Consider the following 15,420-nt stretch of genomic DNA (forward strand, 5'->3'; position numbering starts at 1 on the left):
AATATCAGCCGCGAGCCACAATGTGAACCTTTTTGGCGAGTGAGCGCCGCGAACGAGCGAAAAGTTTCACATTATGTCGACCGGCTGATATTTTACGATATCTATAAGAAGAAAACCCGAGTACCTTTTTATCGTTCTATTACTGGTCTTTTCCCTCTTCCTTGACAGTTTTACGCTTGACGAAAGCAAGCTTGATAACGTCTCCTCTCGCATTGTGACGTTGCTGACAACTTCTCCTCTCACATTGTGACGTCGCTGATAATGCTTCGTCTCGTTTTGAAGCCTTGATACGAGAATTACGGAGCGACAGAGCAGGGTGATATAGGCGTAGGGAAGGACGATAATTAGTAATATCCAATATATCGTGTCTGATTTTTCGATTGATTGATTGGTTGATTGATTGATTGATTGCTCATTGGTAGCTTACGCACATAAAGTTTAAAGATTGAAGGCGGATTTCTTTTTTTGCACTTTTAGTAGTATACCGCATACCGCTGTTCAATATGATTTTTTTATATCTCTTCATGTATTATGCTGAAAAAAGTCCGAAACATTGTCTAAATGTTGAGTTTAAATCCCCATATAACATACGGCTTAAACATATCTAAGTTTAAATAGGTTTTACGAAGTTGACCTTTGACCTTAGTTTAAACATTTTTTACCTTACAATAGGTATACATATTTCAATAGAACAAAGTTTCCTCTTTCGAATGGAATAACATATATTCAGGCGTTTAGGTAAGGGAGATAAAGTCCTTGCTTACCGTACTTGTAGTAAATGTACCCCTACATGCACTGGACATGTATGTAGTTACTCGGGCAATCTATAATTATTTACCTTCATCAATCATAAAGTTAAGATAAAACTTCAATTTTTAAAGATGGCGCATAATGCTGAAAGTTGATTGTTGACAAAGAATATAATTACAATCATATATAAATAAATCTTTTCAACGGAAATATCATATTCAAATGTCCGCAACATCTTGAAATATTACAATAGGATTCACGCATTGGATTAAAAGTTTGAAATCTAAAACAAATTGTATTTGTTAACTTTTGTTAAAGTATTTATACAGACATTATAATAAATGAAAAATCGAAATTGTCGATTTAGGCCAAGGCGAAAATACTGATTAAGACTAAATTATTCAATAACGAAAAAATGGTATCTTGTTTATAAATCAGCAATTAAGTTTCTTATACATTAAGAAAATATATTAGTATTGGATATTGAATATATCTTAAATGTCTAAGATATGATTTACAGATAATGAGGGGTACACGAAAAAGAGACTGCAACATATTAAAACGTGAACAACAATAAAAGGCCGAGTACTGTGTTTATTTTATGCCTTCGTTGCAACTCAAATTTCGCTTATGTGTTGAAACACGATATATGTGTTATTCTTACCAATATTTGAATTTAAGAAAAGTGTCATCAAAATCGGGAAAATACTCTTTAAACTAAAATTTGTCTCTAAAACACATAAATCAAGCTGTCATCTACAACACCTTAATGAGGGGAGATAACAATGCAAAACGTTCACTGGTCGCATCTTCTGTCGAATCTGTAACACAATTTAGCGAGATACCAGAGCGGAAACACCCGAAGTTTAACGATTTAAAAGTGTAATCCTTATATGGAATAATGCCTGCTCTCATGTAGTGACGTATTTAACATTACGTTGCTATACTTAAATTAGAAATGATTATCTTTCAAGGTGGAAACAGATTGTATTTTTAAAGATTCAAAGTAAAATTGATTCTAATTTGAATGGCCTAAAATTTATCAATGAGAGAACAGATATTTTTGAAGGAGTCATACATGGAAATGGGCTTACGTTTTGCGATCTTGCTTCTTGTTCTTATGTCGGTAGTTTTTACTGGCATATTATACATGAAGTCTCAGGAAATAGGTGAGCACATATAGTTTAATATACATGTACTTATTATTATTATTTTATATGATAAATCTATGGATAAAAGTTAAAGATTGCAAGACTTATTTTCTTTTCATAATGACAAATAACTTTTTTTCTGAAACGTAAGGAAAAATATTCAAAAAGAGGCTAATATACTCATAGGTACTTGCGCTCTACTGTATAATAGGAACATAGATATACTAGAAATAACTTGTTATTGCTATTATAACCTTTTCTGTAACGTAAGAAAAATATACCAAAAGAGGCTAATATACCCATATGTAATTTAGCTCTACTGTATAATATGCAGTTCAACATAGATATACTAGAATTAACTTGTTTTTGCTGCTTACTATCATTGAGAAGCTTACTATCGACAGTCGTTGCTGATATTCTATATAATATACTAGTCAACAAAGCAATGTATTTTCTAGATACAATAAAATTGGACTGTACCGAGGTAAACAATTGTCCTTTTGGTCTAATTGTTACCGTGTTATTTTCTCCTGGTCTGCTTAAAATTTGGAATGCCTTTTCATATATTAAAATACTTTTAATTCACATCTTCATTCATATCTTTCACATAAATTAATTAATCAACTGAAATAGACACTAAAGTGTTTAAAAAGTGTCCAAAATCTTTCGTCAGATGAACTTGAAATTTGAGGCCAAAATCGGACTTTACCGGACCTACTCCTTTGATAATTTAACAGTTTTTCCTATTTATTATATTTTATGATAAATTGTATTTCAAATGTATGTATCGTTTCTTTTGTTGACTATTATATATCAGTAACGGCTGTGTGTAGTAAACTTGTAATTAATAATAAATAGCAAATACAAGTTATTTCTAGTATTACTTTAACTTCGATTTATTCAATAAACCTAAAAAAAACAACCGAAACTTGACCCCGAAATAAAATTATGTACTAGTTCATATTCTTCATTTTCTGCACTATTGAAGGAGCAAGATTTTTCATTTTCATTAAGGCAAGGGACTGATTATTCATTTTTACAACTATATTTTTGATATTCGAAAACATATAATTTTTAAATGATTTGTTTGTTATAAATAATACATATAGTATAGTCTAGTCATTATGTACCATTTAATTAGATTAACCACCCCCTCTGCAGAAATGAATCTTTTAAATTCCCAACTGCATAAACATGTATTGCATACATACATAGTATTCCAGTTTAGTTACAACTAGGTACTTTTAAATGAATTGGCAAACATTTTGCGCCGAGCGGAGCGAGGAAAATTTTTTTTTGAAGGGTTTTGGAGCCACTGAAGGCCCAAGAAGCTATAGAACAAATGATGCAAAATCATGCTTTCTGGGTGAAGACCCTTTCATAATCCATGTAATCTGAAAATGAAGTTTTGTTTTAATATTTTAAAATACATCACATAATGTTAGATTTGATTAGAAAATATTTGTAAGACATTTAACCTGAAACATCAGAGATTAAACGAACACATACAGTTACTTTATTTTCATCTTGCAGATATAACAAGACAGCTTAAAAATACCACTGCAAAACCTCTTCAAGAAAGTAAGATATGGTTAATCAAAAATATATACACATGCACACGCGCGCGCGCACACACATGAATATACATATCATTTTTTTAAATTTTTTGTATATGGAAAGTTATAGTTTTTTGTTTTTATTAACGTCTCCCATCGGAGACGTATGGGAGACGTTAGTAAGAATTGAACGATGGACAGTCAGTGCGCTGAATGCTTCTTACTACCTGATATTACGAGACACGAATAAAGTTTATTGATTGGTAAGGACAATCCAAACTAAGTAAATGTCTTTCAATCCCGTAGAGTATCGGATTTGTCCTATCTATTTTAGCAATTAGATATTTGCATTAATCATGCATAATTATTCATGGATATTGGTACACAGGTAACTTTTATCTATAAATAGCCGAATCTTCCGGATTTTTGTAAACTCGCACAACGTTAAACGATATACTGCTTCCTAACGTGTGACCTCACGTGTGTGGTAAAATTTGTTTATTGATATGCAAAACTATTCTGAATGAATTAATCTACAAAGCGAGAACACTTTCCATTTTCATCAAGCTATTACTTGTATTACAATACTACTTCAAAACCATTGGCAAACAGAGGTAACTCTAAGGCCTTCATCAGTAAGCAAAACATTTACCGTTTATTAAGCTTTTACAAGCCTGGGGAACACTTCAAAAGTGAAAACAAACAACCTGATATAAAAAACACAATAATTGTGGCAAACAGCAATAAACTAGAGACACTGGCTCCTGGCTTTCGACAATAAAATATAAAACTTATTTAAATCGTTTTAAAACCAAAATACTTGCGAATATACCAAATTGACTATTTAATTAGTATCAACAAGGTTTTTCTTTCCAAAGTATTCTATGAAAAGCATTAATTGTATATTGTATTGGTTTAATTTCAATGTAGGACTTATGAACAATCGGTCTTCCGTTAGACTTGCTATACATGTCCCTTCCTAATTTTTTTTTTTCAATTTTGCCCCTTTATCAATGTTACTGCTATAACTAGGATAATACCGTTATACTGACATCTCCAAGGGCAATCAGTAGACTGGTAGTTATCAGTAACCATATAAATTAGTAAGAAAGAAATAAAAGAAAGGGAATTGTAGCAAGTCTACTCTACCGTTTGTAATAGATAGGAAAGGATCTACTCCCTACAAATGTATTAGGGAAGCAGTAGACAGTACAGTTTAAACACAGACGCTTGTCTCAGAAAAAAAAAATCCCATATATACCTTAATATAACACAAGGTACTTAACTTGCATTTTCTAAAAATATCAGGCGGTGATGAAGTTCTGTTGTATGCTGCTTTCTATGCTGTCAACCCCACCAAAACTTGTGATAGCGTAAATCTAAATTGATTTGTCTTTACAATGGCGTATAAGATGCCTACATTTTTTGTCGGAATCATCCGTAGCAATCCTATCCAAGTATGTCAATCGTAATAATTTTGCCAACCGCTGATGATTTGTCAATATATATATGGAAGTTTTTTACGACCTTGACTGGCTATACAGCCCTTGCACGGTCGGGTTTGTCAATAACCGCGTCACGTCTACTTATATATCCCGGTTAGGTTGCCGATTGGTCAATTTTATGGGAAAGTCCTCGGAAATGATCCTCGGAGTTATCTGATCTTGTTCATTGTCATATGTAAAGTCAAGAGAGAGTCTGAATGACATTGAAGTCATGGGAAAATTTCAATCTAAAAAAGGAAACTCGTAACTTATTAGATATACCACAAATAAGACGTGTTAGGGTTTTTTTCACGGTATCTTATACAATTTTACTAACTGGGTGATACGTTCTATTCAGACAAAGAATAACAGTTTTTCTGAAACAGTTTTTATAATTAATCATTTACTGCGAGCCGTTTATTGCCAAAGTTTCAGCGGTTGGAAAAATTATTACGATTGACATACTTGGGTAGGATTGCTATATACATCATGTTATACATCATTGTAAAGATAAATCAATTTAGATTTACGATATTACAAGTTTTAGAGGGGTTGACAGCCTAGAAAGCTGCATATAACGGAATTTCGTCCCCGCCTGACATATTTCGAAAATGCAAGTTAAGTACCTTGTGTTATATTAAGGTCTATAGGAAAAAAATTTCTGAGACAAGTACCTGTGAGTTTAAACACATACGAAGTATCAAGAAACCATTCTTGGTGTTAGTAAGTCTTTACTAATTTGGCGAGATGATTTTTAAAAACAATTAATAACATATAAAATATTGTAAAAATAACTGTTTGTTATTGAAGACTAAACATATAACCTGTAGACATAATCTTGTTGAATAAGAGTGACATTTCGAGATTGGACGTATAATCAAGCAATCAACCAATCAAAATTTGAATCAATTTGTGTCTAGAGAGACATTTACTGTTAAACTTTGAATTAGAAGATACATCTTTTGGCTCAATTAGATTTGAAGTGATTGTATTCAAGTTATTTTTTTTTTTTTCATTTTTTAATTAATACTTTTCTATTTTCACTGAATGGCTGATTCGGTGATTGATTAGAACAACTATGCATTTTCCAAAAATGACATGTTATCCTCAAAGACAAAGCAATTCACCTACGTCATTCAGTATAATTATAATGACATTGCATGGTTAAAGTCTCCCTTCCCAACTTATTTTTTATTTATTTACATATCAGAAACATAAAGAACAATTATGTTATTCAAAATCTCGGTTGTCTCGCTTTTTACATATTATTTGTATTATATTAGTTAACAGCCCTAGTATCTCAGTCCTTTACATGCATGGAATTTTTGCCACTCGATGTTGGTAACGCAATAAGCAATCAATAAAACGGAACGAAGTATATTAAGGTTCAATCGCGTAAATCTTTGTGATATGTTTCCGACCATTAAAATATTAAGGGACAATAAATTTACATATCCTCCAATACCACTGTGCTTAAACGGCTGTGGGTAACTTAAGTTACCCACAGCCCAAGATGGCGGACTCTAAACTCGTTGATATTTAATTCATACAAAATGTACCTTTTGCGACGTTTTTCATGCAGAATGTAAATATTTAAAGGATTATTGAATAAAGAAATGACTAACAATTACCATAAATTTGTTAATATAGAGTTCACTAAAGCGCAAGGTCAACTTTAAAAAATGCATAATATGTCCGTAACTTTTTTTATCGAAACTAAGCAGACTGTCCGTAACTTTATTTTTAGATGTGGGTAACTTTTGATTTAAAATTTTAAGAATTATAATTTCAACAATTAGAAGACAATTAACATCATATTTGTAACCTTCGCGGCCGTTTATACTACTCATTCACCACCAAATGTGATTTTATTAACGCATCATACTTACACCACAGAAGTTTTATATACGATCTATTTTAAGAGTCTTCCCTTTGTACGGTTACATTTGTTGTCAGAACAAACAGCCACGTCATGCCGTGGTTATTCGCAAACATTTTATCATGAAATATTGGGGTTAGGAACTCAATTTAAATAGAAAAACTTTAAGGGTTCATAGGCGATCGATAATCGTTTAACATTTCCGCATTTTATCAATGGTATAAATAAACTTAAGTTAGTTCATATATTACCACATTTGTTTCCGACCTGGATATGCAAAAGTAGCCTCTTCTTGACGTTAAAAAAACCAAACGACCTCAAACTGATAACTGCACGATTGTTACCTTAAAAAGTTCACACAAATAAAAAGTAAAATCACAAAAATACTGAACTCAGAGGAAAATCAATTCGGAAAGTCCGTAATCACATGGCAAAATCAAATAATAAAACGCATCAAAACGAATGGACAAGAACTGTCATATTCTTGACATGGTACAGGCATTTTCAAATGTAAAAATTGGTGGATTGAACCTGGTTTTAAAGCTAGCTAAACCTCTCACTTGTATGACAGTCGCATCAAATTCCATAAGATTGTTACCATCACTAAGACTAACTCGAACTGATGATGGTCTGAATGTAAATTGATTTGATAACGGTCATCAAAATGTTTTTCTTTCGACGAGAAAAAAGGCCAACGGTTTCTCTCTTCAGTGGTGTAGCTACTAAAAAAGGTAAGAAAGTGTCTTGGTGCTCAGAAACTGAACGATTATAGTAAAATTATTATTGAAAAAAACGATTATGAAATTATTTGTAAGCACATGCCTAAAATGCTACACTGGCACTACGCCACTGCTCTTTGTTGAAAAACACTACAAAGGCTTCCTGACAAAAGTTTCATCTCCTTGCCTTCAAGGTATAAGACTTTGCTTAGTGCTCGGAGCACAAAAATCATGCTCGAAACATGAAATCCAGCAATTTGATTGGTTGACGTTGGAGTTTGAGTACAAAAGACTGACTCGAAAGTTTTATGACCGAAAGGCCAGGTCCACTACAATAGAGAAAACACTCAAAGTCACGAATGATCTAATGCACTTCTGATAAAAAAATACGTTAAGTATATTTAAATCTATTTTTGATTATAGGAAAATTAAGATATCTTGATAGTACAACAGTAAGATGTGATTGTGGACAACATAATATAAATACAACAACACCAGCAAGTGAGTACTCAAAATAAGATTTATTTCTGCAGGGGAGTGGAGTTCTGTTCCCTTATGCAAAACATACAGTAACAGCCGATAGCATTGAGTTGTGTAGGTAAATGTAATATCTTTGGTTAGCTTATTTGCTAGCTAAACCGCGAAGTCATTATTAGGTAAGGTATACTTACATCCTTCCGAAGTATTTTAGTTCTACATACAGATAGATTGGTTATCTGTCTGACTAGTCTACTCTTAAAGGAGGATAGTTTATTATGTGAAGTTGATGTAAGAAATATATATCTTAACAAGGTCTTTGATGAAGAAAAGGACGAGACGTTCTTTGACATAGTACCACTGTTTCATCAACTTTCAGCTCCGACACTGCTGACGTTTCACCAAATATGAGTAGTTGCCGCATGCTCCTGAATATCGAATAAGTTTGGTAATGTATCTGCCATATGCAGATGAAGCTGGTATATTGCTACTTAGGTGAGGGAAATTGATAATTTCAAAATTAAAATCGTCTTGTTTGTCATAGATTCTAGAATGAGATTATTTATGTGTCAAATTCAAGGTATGAATATTAATATGAGACAGAGGAAGCTGTGTCATTTTCTTTACTTTCTAGCTCTTGGAAATATATCAAAAAGAGGGTTGACAGATAGCAGAGGGACATTCAAGCTCATAGAAAGAAAATAAACTGACAAGGCCATAGCTAAAAAAGAAAAAGCCAAGCAGATAAATAATAGTACACAGTACACAACATAAAAAAATAAAGACTCAGCAACATGAACTCCACCAAAATCTGTGGGTGATGTCAGGTGCATCGGAAGGAAACCAAAACAGAAAAGTTTGAATTGTAAATGAAAAAATATCATCAATATATCTAAATGTGAAATTGAATGACCTGACTTCTTTGATAGTCTACATGTATTTGACAAATGTCTGGAGAACTCCGTTTTATATGAAAACAAGAAGAGGTCGCACAGTTCGTTTTCATTGGAATGCCGACAATTTATTGAAATTATACCTTCAAATGCAACAAGTATGTTGCCAAAAAGAAACTCCGGCATACTGACCACTTTTTCCTTTGTGTAGCATGTTTTATCTAACAAAATATACCGTGTGGTATCCCAAAGTAATAAATGTATAGTGCATGCTATCATATGCATGTTGGAAAGCGTTGTGGATGTTTTCTTTTTGACGATTTTTCATTTACATTGGAATGGTGGTATACAGTTTTTAATCATTTGTTTTGGTTGTTGTTTTGTTGTATCACCAATCTTGTCAAATGCTACTGCGTCTAATTTATCAACTGGTATTCCTTTTTGTTATAATATAAATTTTCTTTTTGTTTGCGATATATCTTGGTTTATTTCAGTTAATGAAACCAGACCTTCTCCTGTTATCATTTTAACGTATGCTAGAAGTGGCTCATCTTTTCTTGGAGATATAATTCGACAAACAGAAGAAGTTTTTTATGTGTTTGAACCGCTACATTTCTTACGTAATTCTCATAGAAGTATGACATTTTTGAATGGAACAAAACGGTAAGAGCTCAACTAAATATTTACTCCAATTCAGATATTTACTTATTCATGACTCCATTTCAATGTCGGCTCTCTCCTTTTGCATAACTAACTACTAGTGTATTGATTGTTTCTCTCGTCCTATTTACCCACCAAATATGTTCTTCTCGTCCTCTTTACCCATCAGATGTTTCTCTCGTCCTATTTACCCATCAATTATGTTCCTCTCGTCCTCTTTACCCATCAAATGTTTCTCTCGTCCTCTTTACTTATCAAATATGTTCCTCTCGTCATCTTTACCCATCAAATCTGTTTCTCTCGTCCTCTTTACCCATCAAATATGTTTCTCTTGTCCCCTTTACCCATCAAATATGTTTCGCTCGTCCTCTTTACCCATCAAATATGTTTCTCTCGTCCCCTTTACCCATCAAATAATTGAAAACTGAACGTTTAGCAACTAGCTATCAACCAATGGATCATTATAATGAGTTTTTACATATAGTACCGCAATACTTCTGTTCATCACGATTTTGTTTATTTCCATTTATTCTGAGTCACGATCCGTTCTACTAGTATTGAATATTAAGTATATAATGCTCCAATTCATATTTATTTTGGGGTTTGTGAAACATGTACGGAATGAATGTGACTTGGCAATTTGTTATTGAAAAAGAAATTTGAAGAAGTCAGTAAATTGTTTATGGGTTAAAGTACAAGTTGTAAACATTAAGTTTAAAGAGTCATACTAACCTCGGTTATATCGAAAAATACCCATTTTATATTTTGTAAAATTGCCGATCGCAATAAAAAAGAAAAAAAAATCCACAACGTAAAACAATCATATTTCGCAATAGTATTAATAGTCAAATGCTCTTTTGTTCGGCCAATAATTATTTTTTTTCAAAAGTGCAAAAAAAAAATGTGTTGAAAGAATGCATTATTGATATTTTTCATATCTATGGTCATTTTTATAAATTTCCTGCTTACAAAAGTATGAATTTTCCTTTGACATGAATTACTTTAGCCGTATTTGACACAACGTTTTGGAATTTTGGGTCCTCAATGTACAACTTTGTACTCGTTTGGCTTTATAACTATTTTGATCTGAGCTTTACTGATGAGTCTTGTGTAGACGATACGCGCATCTTGTGTATTAAATTATAAGTCTGGTACCTTTGATAACTATTTACAACACTAGGTCCATACCACTGCTGTTGGACGTTTTGTCCCCGAGGATATCACCAGCCAAGAAGTCAGCACGTCGGTGTTGATATGGATATCAATTATATGGACTATGGTCATTTCTATAAACTTCCTGTTTACAAAAGTATGAATTTTTCGAAATACTAAGGATTTTCTTATCCCAACATACTAGATTACTTTGGCCGTATTTGGCACTTTTTGAAATTTTGGGTCCTCAATGCTCTACAAATTTTTACTTTTTTTGATCTGAGGGGCACTGATGATTCTTATGTAGACGAAACGTGAGTCTGGTGTATTACATTATACGTCTGGTACCTTTGATAACTATTTACACCACTGGGTCGATGCCACTGCTTGTGGTCATTTCGTCCCCGAGGGTACGAAGGTATCACCAGCACAGTAGTCAGTAATTCGGTATTGACATGAATATCAATTATATGGTCATTTTTTATAAATTTCCTGTTTACAAAAGTATGAATATTGCGAAATACTAAGGATTTTCCTATCCCTGGCATACATTACCTTAGCCGTATTTGGTACACATTTTAGGAATTTTGGGTCCTCAACGCTCTACAACTTTTTACTTGTTTGGCTTTATAACTATTTTGATCTGAGTGTCACTGATGAGTCTTATGTAGACGAAACGCGCGCCTGGCGTTTTAAATTATAAATCTGGTACCTTTAATTACTAATTAGTTTGAGATTTTTACTATAAAGTATCAGAATTGTTCACCGTATATTTTTGTTATAAAGGAAGTTCAAATTTTCTATATCCTGGTTAATCTGTAACGATTGGGACCACGGCTTAAATCAGGATATGCTTACCCTTCCGGAGCACTTGAGAACACACCCTGGTATTTTGTTTGGTTCCTGTTGCTCATTATTCAGTTTTGTATGTTGTGTGTTTTGTGCTGTTGTTTGTCTTTTGATCTTTTTTGTTTTGCAATTACGTAACAACTTTGATATATTTTGCCTTTCTTTAATTCATATTATTTAGACTTTCATGAACATTTGTCCCATTGGCAATCATACTACATGTCCTTCTTTTATTTTATAGGACCTATTTACCATATTTGTTGATTTATCTGTTCTTGAATTAAGAATGTTAAGAATATCTCACATGTCTATTTCTTTTAATAAGCAAAAATAATAATAAAGCAAAGTCAAACTTGCTAACAGAAATTGAAATTTAAGTGGCACTAGCTGTCAAAATCACATTCACCAATTTGACACAAACCAAAAAACCATATCCAACTTATAATTAGTCCTAAATAAACAGTTGACAGTGCATATACTAGATAATATTTATCAGAATTTCCTGTGTATTTAAGTCTAGACGCCATCCAACTAACGAGATGACCCAGAAAACAACCGACGGTCACATAACTCGATAAAACATAAACATAAACATAAATAAACATGGTAATCGTGCAAATGGATTTTTCTATGTCTATGTGATTTCATGTTTTCATAGGTAAAAAAGAATAAGTTAATTTTCGATTTTATCTGTATGCGAATGATTTTGTTGTTGATTGAATCAGTCAATAAAATGATTTACCTTTGTTTCACTTGGTGACATGATTTTTCTTTTAATAACCGAACACACATCAATCATGTGTAATCAATCTCTAGAAAAGGAGTTAAAGTGAAGTTCACATGAATACGAACTCAATGCTGTCAAATTAATCACGTGCAAGATAGTTATTCACCATTGATATTTTGACAAAATTAAACCATACCACCTTCTAAAAGCAAATTAATATTTCACTATTTTACTTTAATTTATGATTGAACAAAAAGAAATCATAATTTTGTTTATTTCGTAGCTAGTGCCCCTTAAATGGAAACAAATTAGTCATGTCGACTGAGGTTCAATTGCCGGATGCTGCAAATATAATCCACGAAATAACATATTTTTGGTGTTTAAAAAGAAATATTTTCAGCCCTGATTTTTCATTTATACGTTTAGACAGAAATTAATTATTTACCTATAAATTAAAGATAAAAAATCGAAATTAGCGATTAAAACCAGATATGAATACTCATCATTTAAGAGCTAATTTCTTTCACATCAGTCATTATATGAAAATAAGTTTATACCTATAGAATAAACAAATGTAAAATGATTGCAAATAATACAATATGGTGTAGACGTAGACGTTAAGAACTAGAGGTCACCATACGGCCTTCAATATTCAGCAAAAACCATACTTTTATTTACCTATAATCACTCATGTATACTAAACATGTATTATTTATATATCTAGTGTCTGAACTATAATTTTATCTAACATACATTTATTTACGTATACTAAGTAAAATACAATGTTCACCGACATGAAATATTATGTGTGGATGGTGACTGTCGGATATAATTTAAAATTATAAAAAAAAACAAGAATGACTGCAGAGCTATGGTAATAAATCAGAATTATTGTTGTATAGTCACAAGTGCTGATATTACCTGGTTATGTAGATAAGTTGTTTAAGTAAACCAATAAAATTAAAAATATACCAGACACTAATTGTATTCGTACCTTGCATTAAACATGTTAAATATTTTGATAATTATGTTGCAGAAACAGTTATCAGTATCTAACAGAAGCAAGCAACGTCATCAATAGCTTTATTACATGTCAGCTAATAAATCTACCGTTAGAGTTTTGGAATGCCGGATTTGAAGATATGCATGGGTATCAATTACAGACATTTTTTACAAAATTTAAATCAGAGCGGTTAGTAAGATATTTGAAACGAATGGAATTTCAACTTGCAGTTGAAAAACTACAATTGGAATGTCTGAAATCAAAAGTTGTTGCGATAAAAACAATCCGTGTACCATTGTTCATTGTTCAAGGCTTATTTTCACAATTAAAAAAATTAAAGATATTACATCTCGTGCGTGATCCACGACCGACAATTATTTCCCAGAAAAAACATATCAGAGAAATTGATTCTGTTTCAGATTATGCGGCTAATCTTTGTTTTCGAATTTCAAATGACATTTTGATGTCAAATCTTCTAACAGTTTTCTACCCATTAAGTATTGTTCGAATACGGTATGAAATTTTAACAACCAATCCAATTGATATGTCCAAAGGTATATACCAGTTTTTGAACTTAACTTTCACAGACGAAATTCAAAATGTAATTTTGATGAAGACATCATCTGGAAAATCTGGAAAGGGTCCTCTGAACACTGTAAAAGGTAACTCAACGGAAATGGTAAACAAATGGCGTTATTCCGCCAATTATTCGTTTGTTAAAAGTATTGATAAGCAATGTCAATATTTATACAAGAAACTGGGTTATATTCAAATTAATAACACGGCTATGTTACAGAATACATCTATACCTTTATTTCACCGCATAAATCCAGGAGGAAATGGACGAATATCTGGATATGGCCCCCTACGAACAATTGTGGGAGCTCCAATGTTTCAGGATTTTCATCATAAAACATCAGAACTGACAGTGTGATGTTTAAATGAAAACTTTATTTCGCATGCTATTACCATGATTATACTGACTACAATAAGTAACCTTTTTCATGATTATACTGACTACAATGAGTAGCTACTACCATGATTATACTGACTAAAATAAGTAGCTATTTCCATGATTATACTGACTACAATAAGTAACCTTTACCATGATCTATACTTACTACAATTATTATCTATTACCATGATTATACTGACTACAATGAGTAGCTATTACTGGGATTATACTGACTACAATGAGTAGCTATTACCATGATTATACTGACTACAATGAGTAGCTACTACCATGATTATATTGACTACAATGAATAGCTATTACCATGATTATACTGACTACAATGAGTAGCTATTACTAGGATTATACTGACTATAATGATTAGCTATTGCCATGATTATACTGACTACAATGAGTAGCTATTACTAGGATTATACTGACTATAATGATTAGCTATTGCCATGATTATACTGACTACAATGAGTAGCTATTACAACTAACGCTATAAAAATTAAAAGATAAACATTGTTTATCATGTTCATCAAGAAATAATGCAATGCTAAGCATAAATAGATATTTTGTATTGTTAGTAAAACATTTGTACATCTTTCGAAACATAAATGTTTATCCGTACGAAAATTGCCACAAGATAACGTTCAGTTGTTATATAAACAAAAGAAATATCATGTTATACTTGTTGTGAAAATTACGCGCATCTTATAGATGCTATTAATACAACTGTTATTGTTCCTCTTTATTTTTTGTATATTGTTGAGAAATATATAAGGTACCATATGACAACAAATTAAACTATAACTTTAATATCAGATATTACAAGTCCCAATTTACAAGTTTCTGATTGGTTCATGTTGCCTATTCTATAGTTTCTTGTGTGACGTTTCGTAGATTATTGTTTGCAATAATTTTAGCGTTAACTGACGGGTGTTTGATACAGACATCTCACAAAAAGACTACCGTAGTATAATGAGAACATTGAGATATATATGGCATTAATGTGTCAATCATACTTTTAAAAAAAACCTGACTCATCACGATATCAACACACACATGGATCCTTTCAGAACATGTCAAAAAGTGTTCTTAGCTTTAGATATTGAAAAATGTACTAATCGATCATTTTCTAACGGACAAATGTTCTATGAAACTA

At 32.0% G+C, this 15,420-nt stretch overlaps 1 protein-coding gene across 1 annotated transcript; it reads left to right on the forward strand.

Annotated features, from left to right (window-relative positions):
• The first annotated feature begins 1,546 nt into the window (after window positions 1–1,546).
• LOC143055334 (carbohydrate sulfotransferase 1-like) lies at window positions 1,547–15,009 on the forward strand. The gene is made up of 5 exons (XM_076228464.1): window positions 1,547–1,919; window positions 3,435–3,482; window positions 7,963–8,040; window positions 9,404–9,572; window positions 13,334–15,009. Exons 1-5 carry the CDS (start codon window positions 1,796–1,798, stop codon window positions 14,232–14,234), a joined length of 1,320 nt encoding a protein of 439 aa, XP_076084579.1. The 5' UTR covers window positions 1,547–1,795; the 3' UTR covers window positions 14,235–15,009.
• Window positions 15,010–15,420: the final 411 nt, after the last annotated feature.

This window comes from Mytilus galloprovincialis, chromosome 12, assembly GCF_965363235.1.
Source record: "Mytilus galloprovincialis chromosome 12, xbMytGall1.hap1.1, whole genome shotgun sequence".
NCBI lineage: Eukaryota > Metazoa > Mollusca > Bivalvia > Mytilida > Mytilidae > Mytilus > Mytilus galloprovincialis.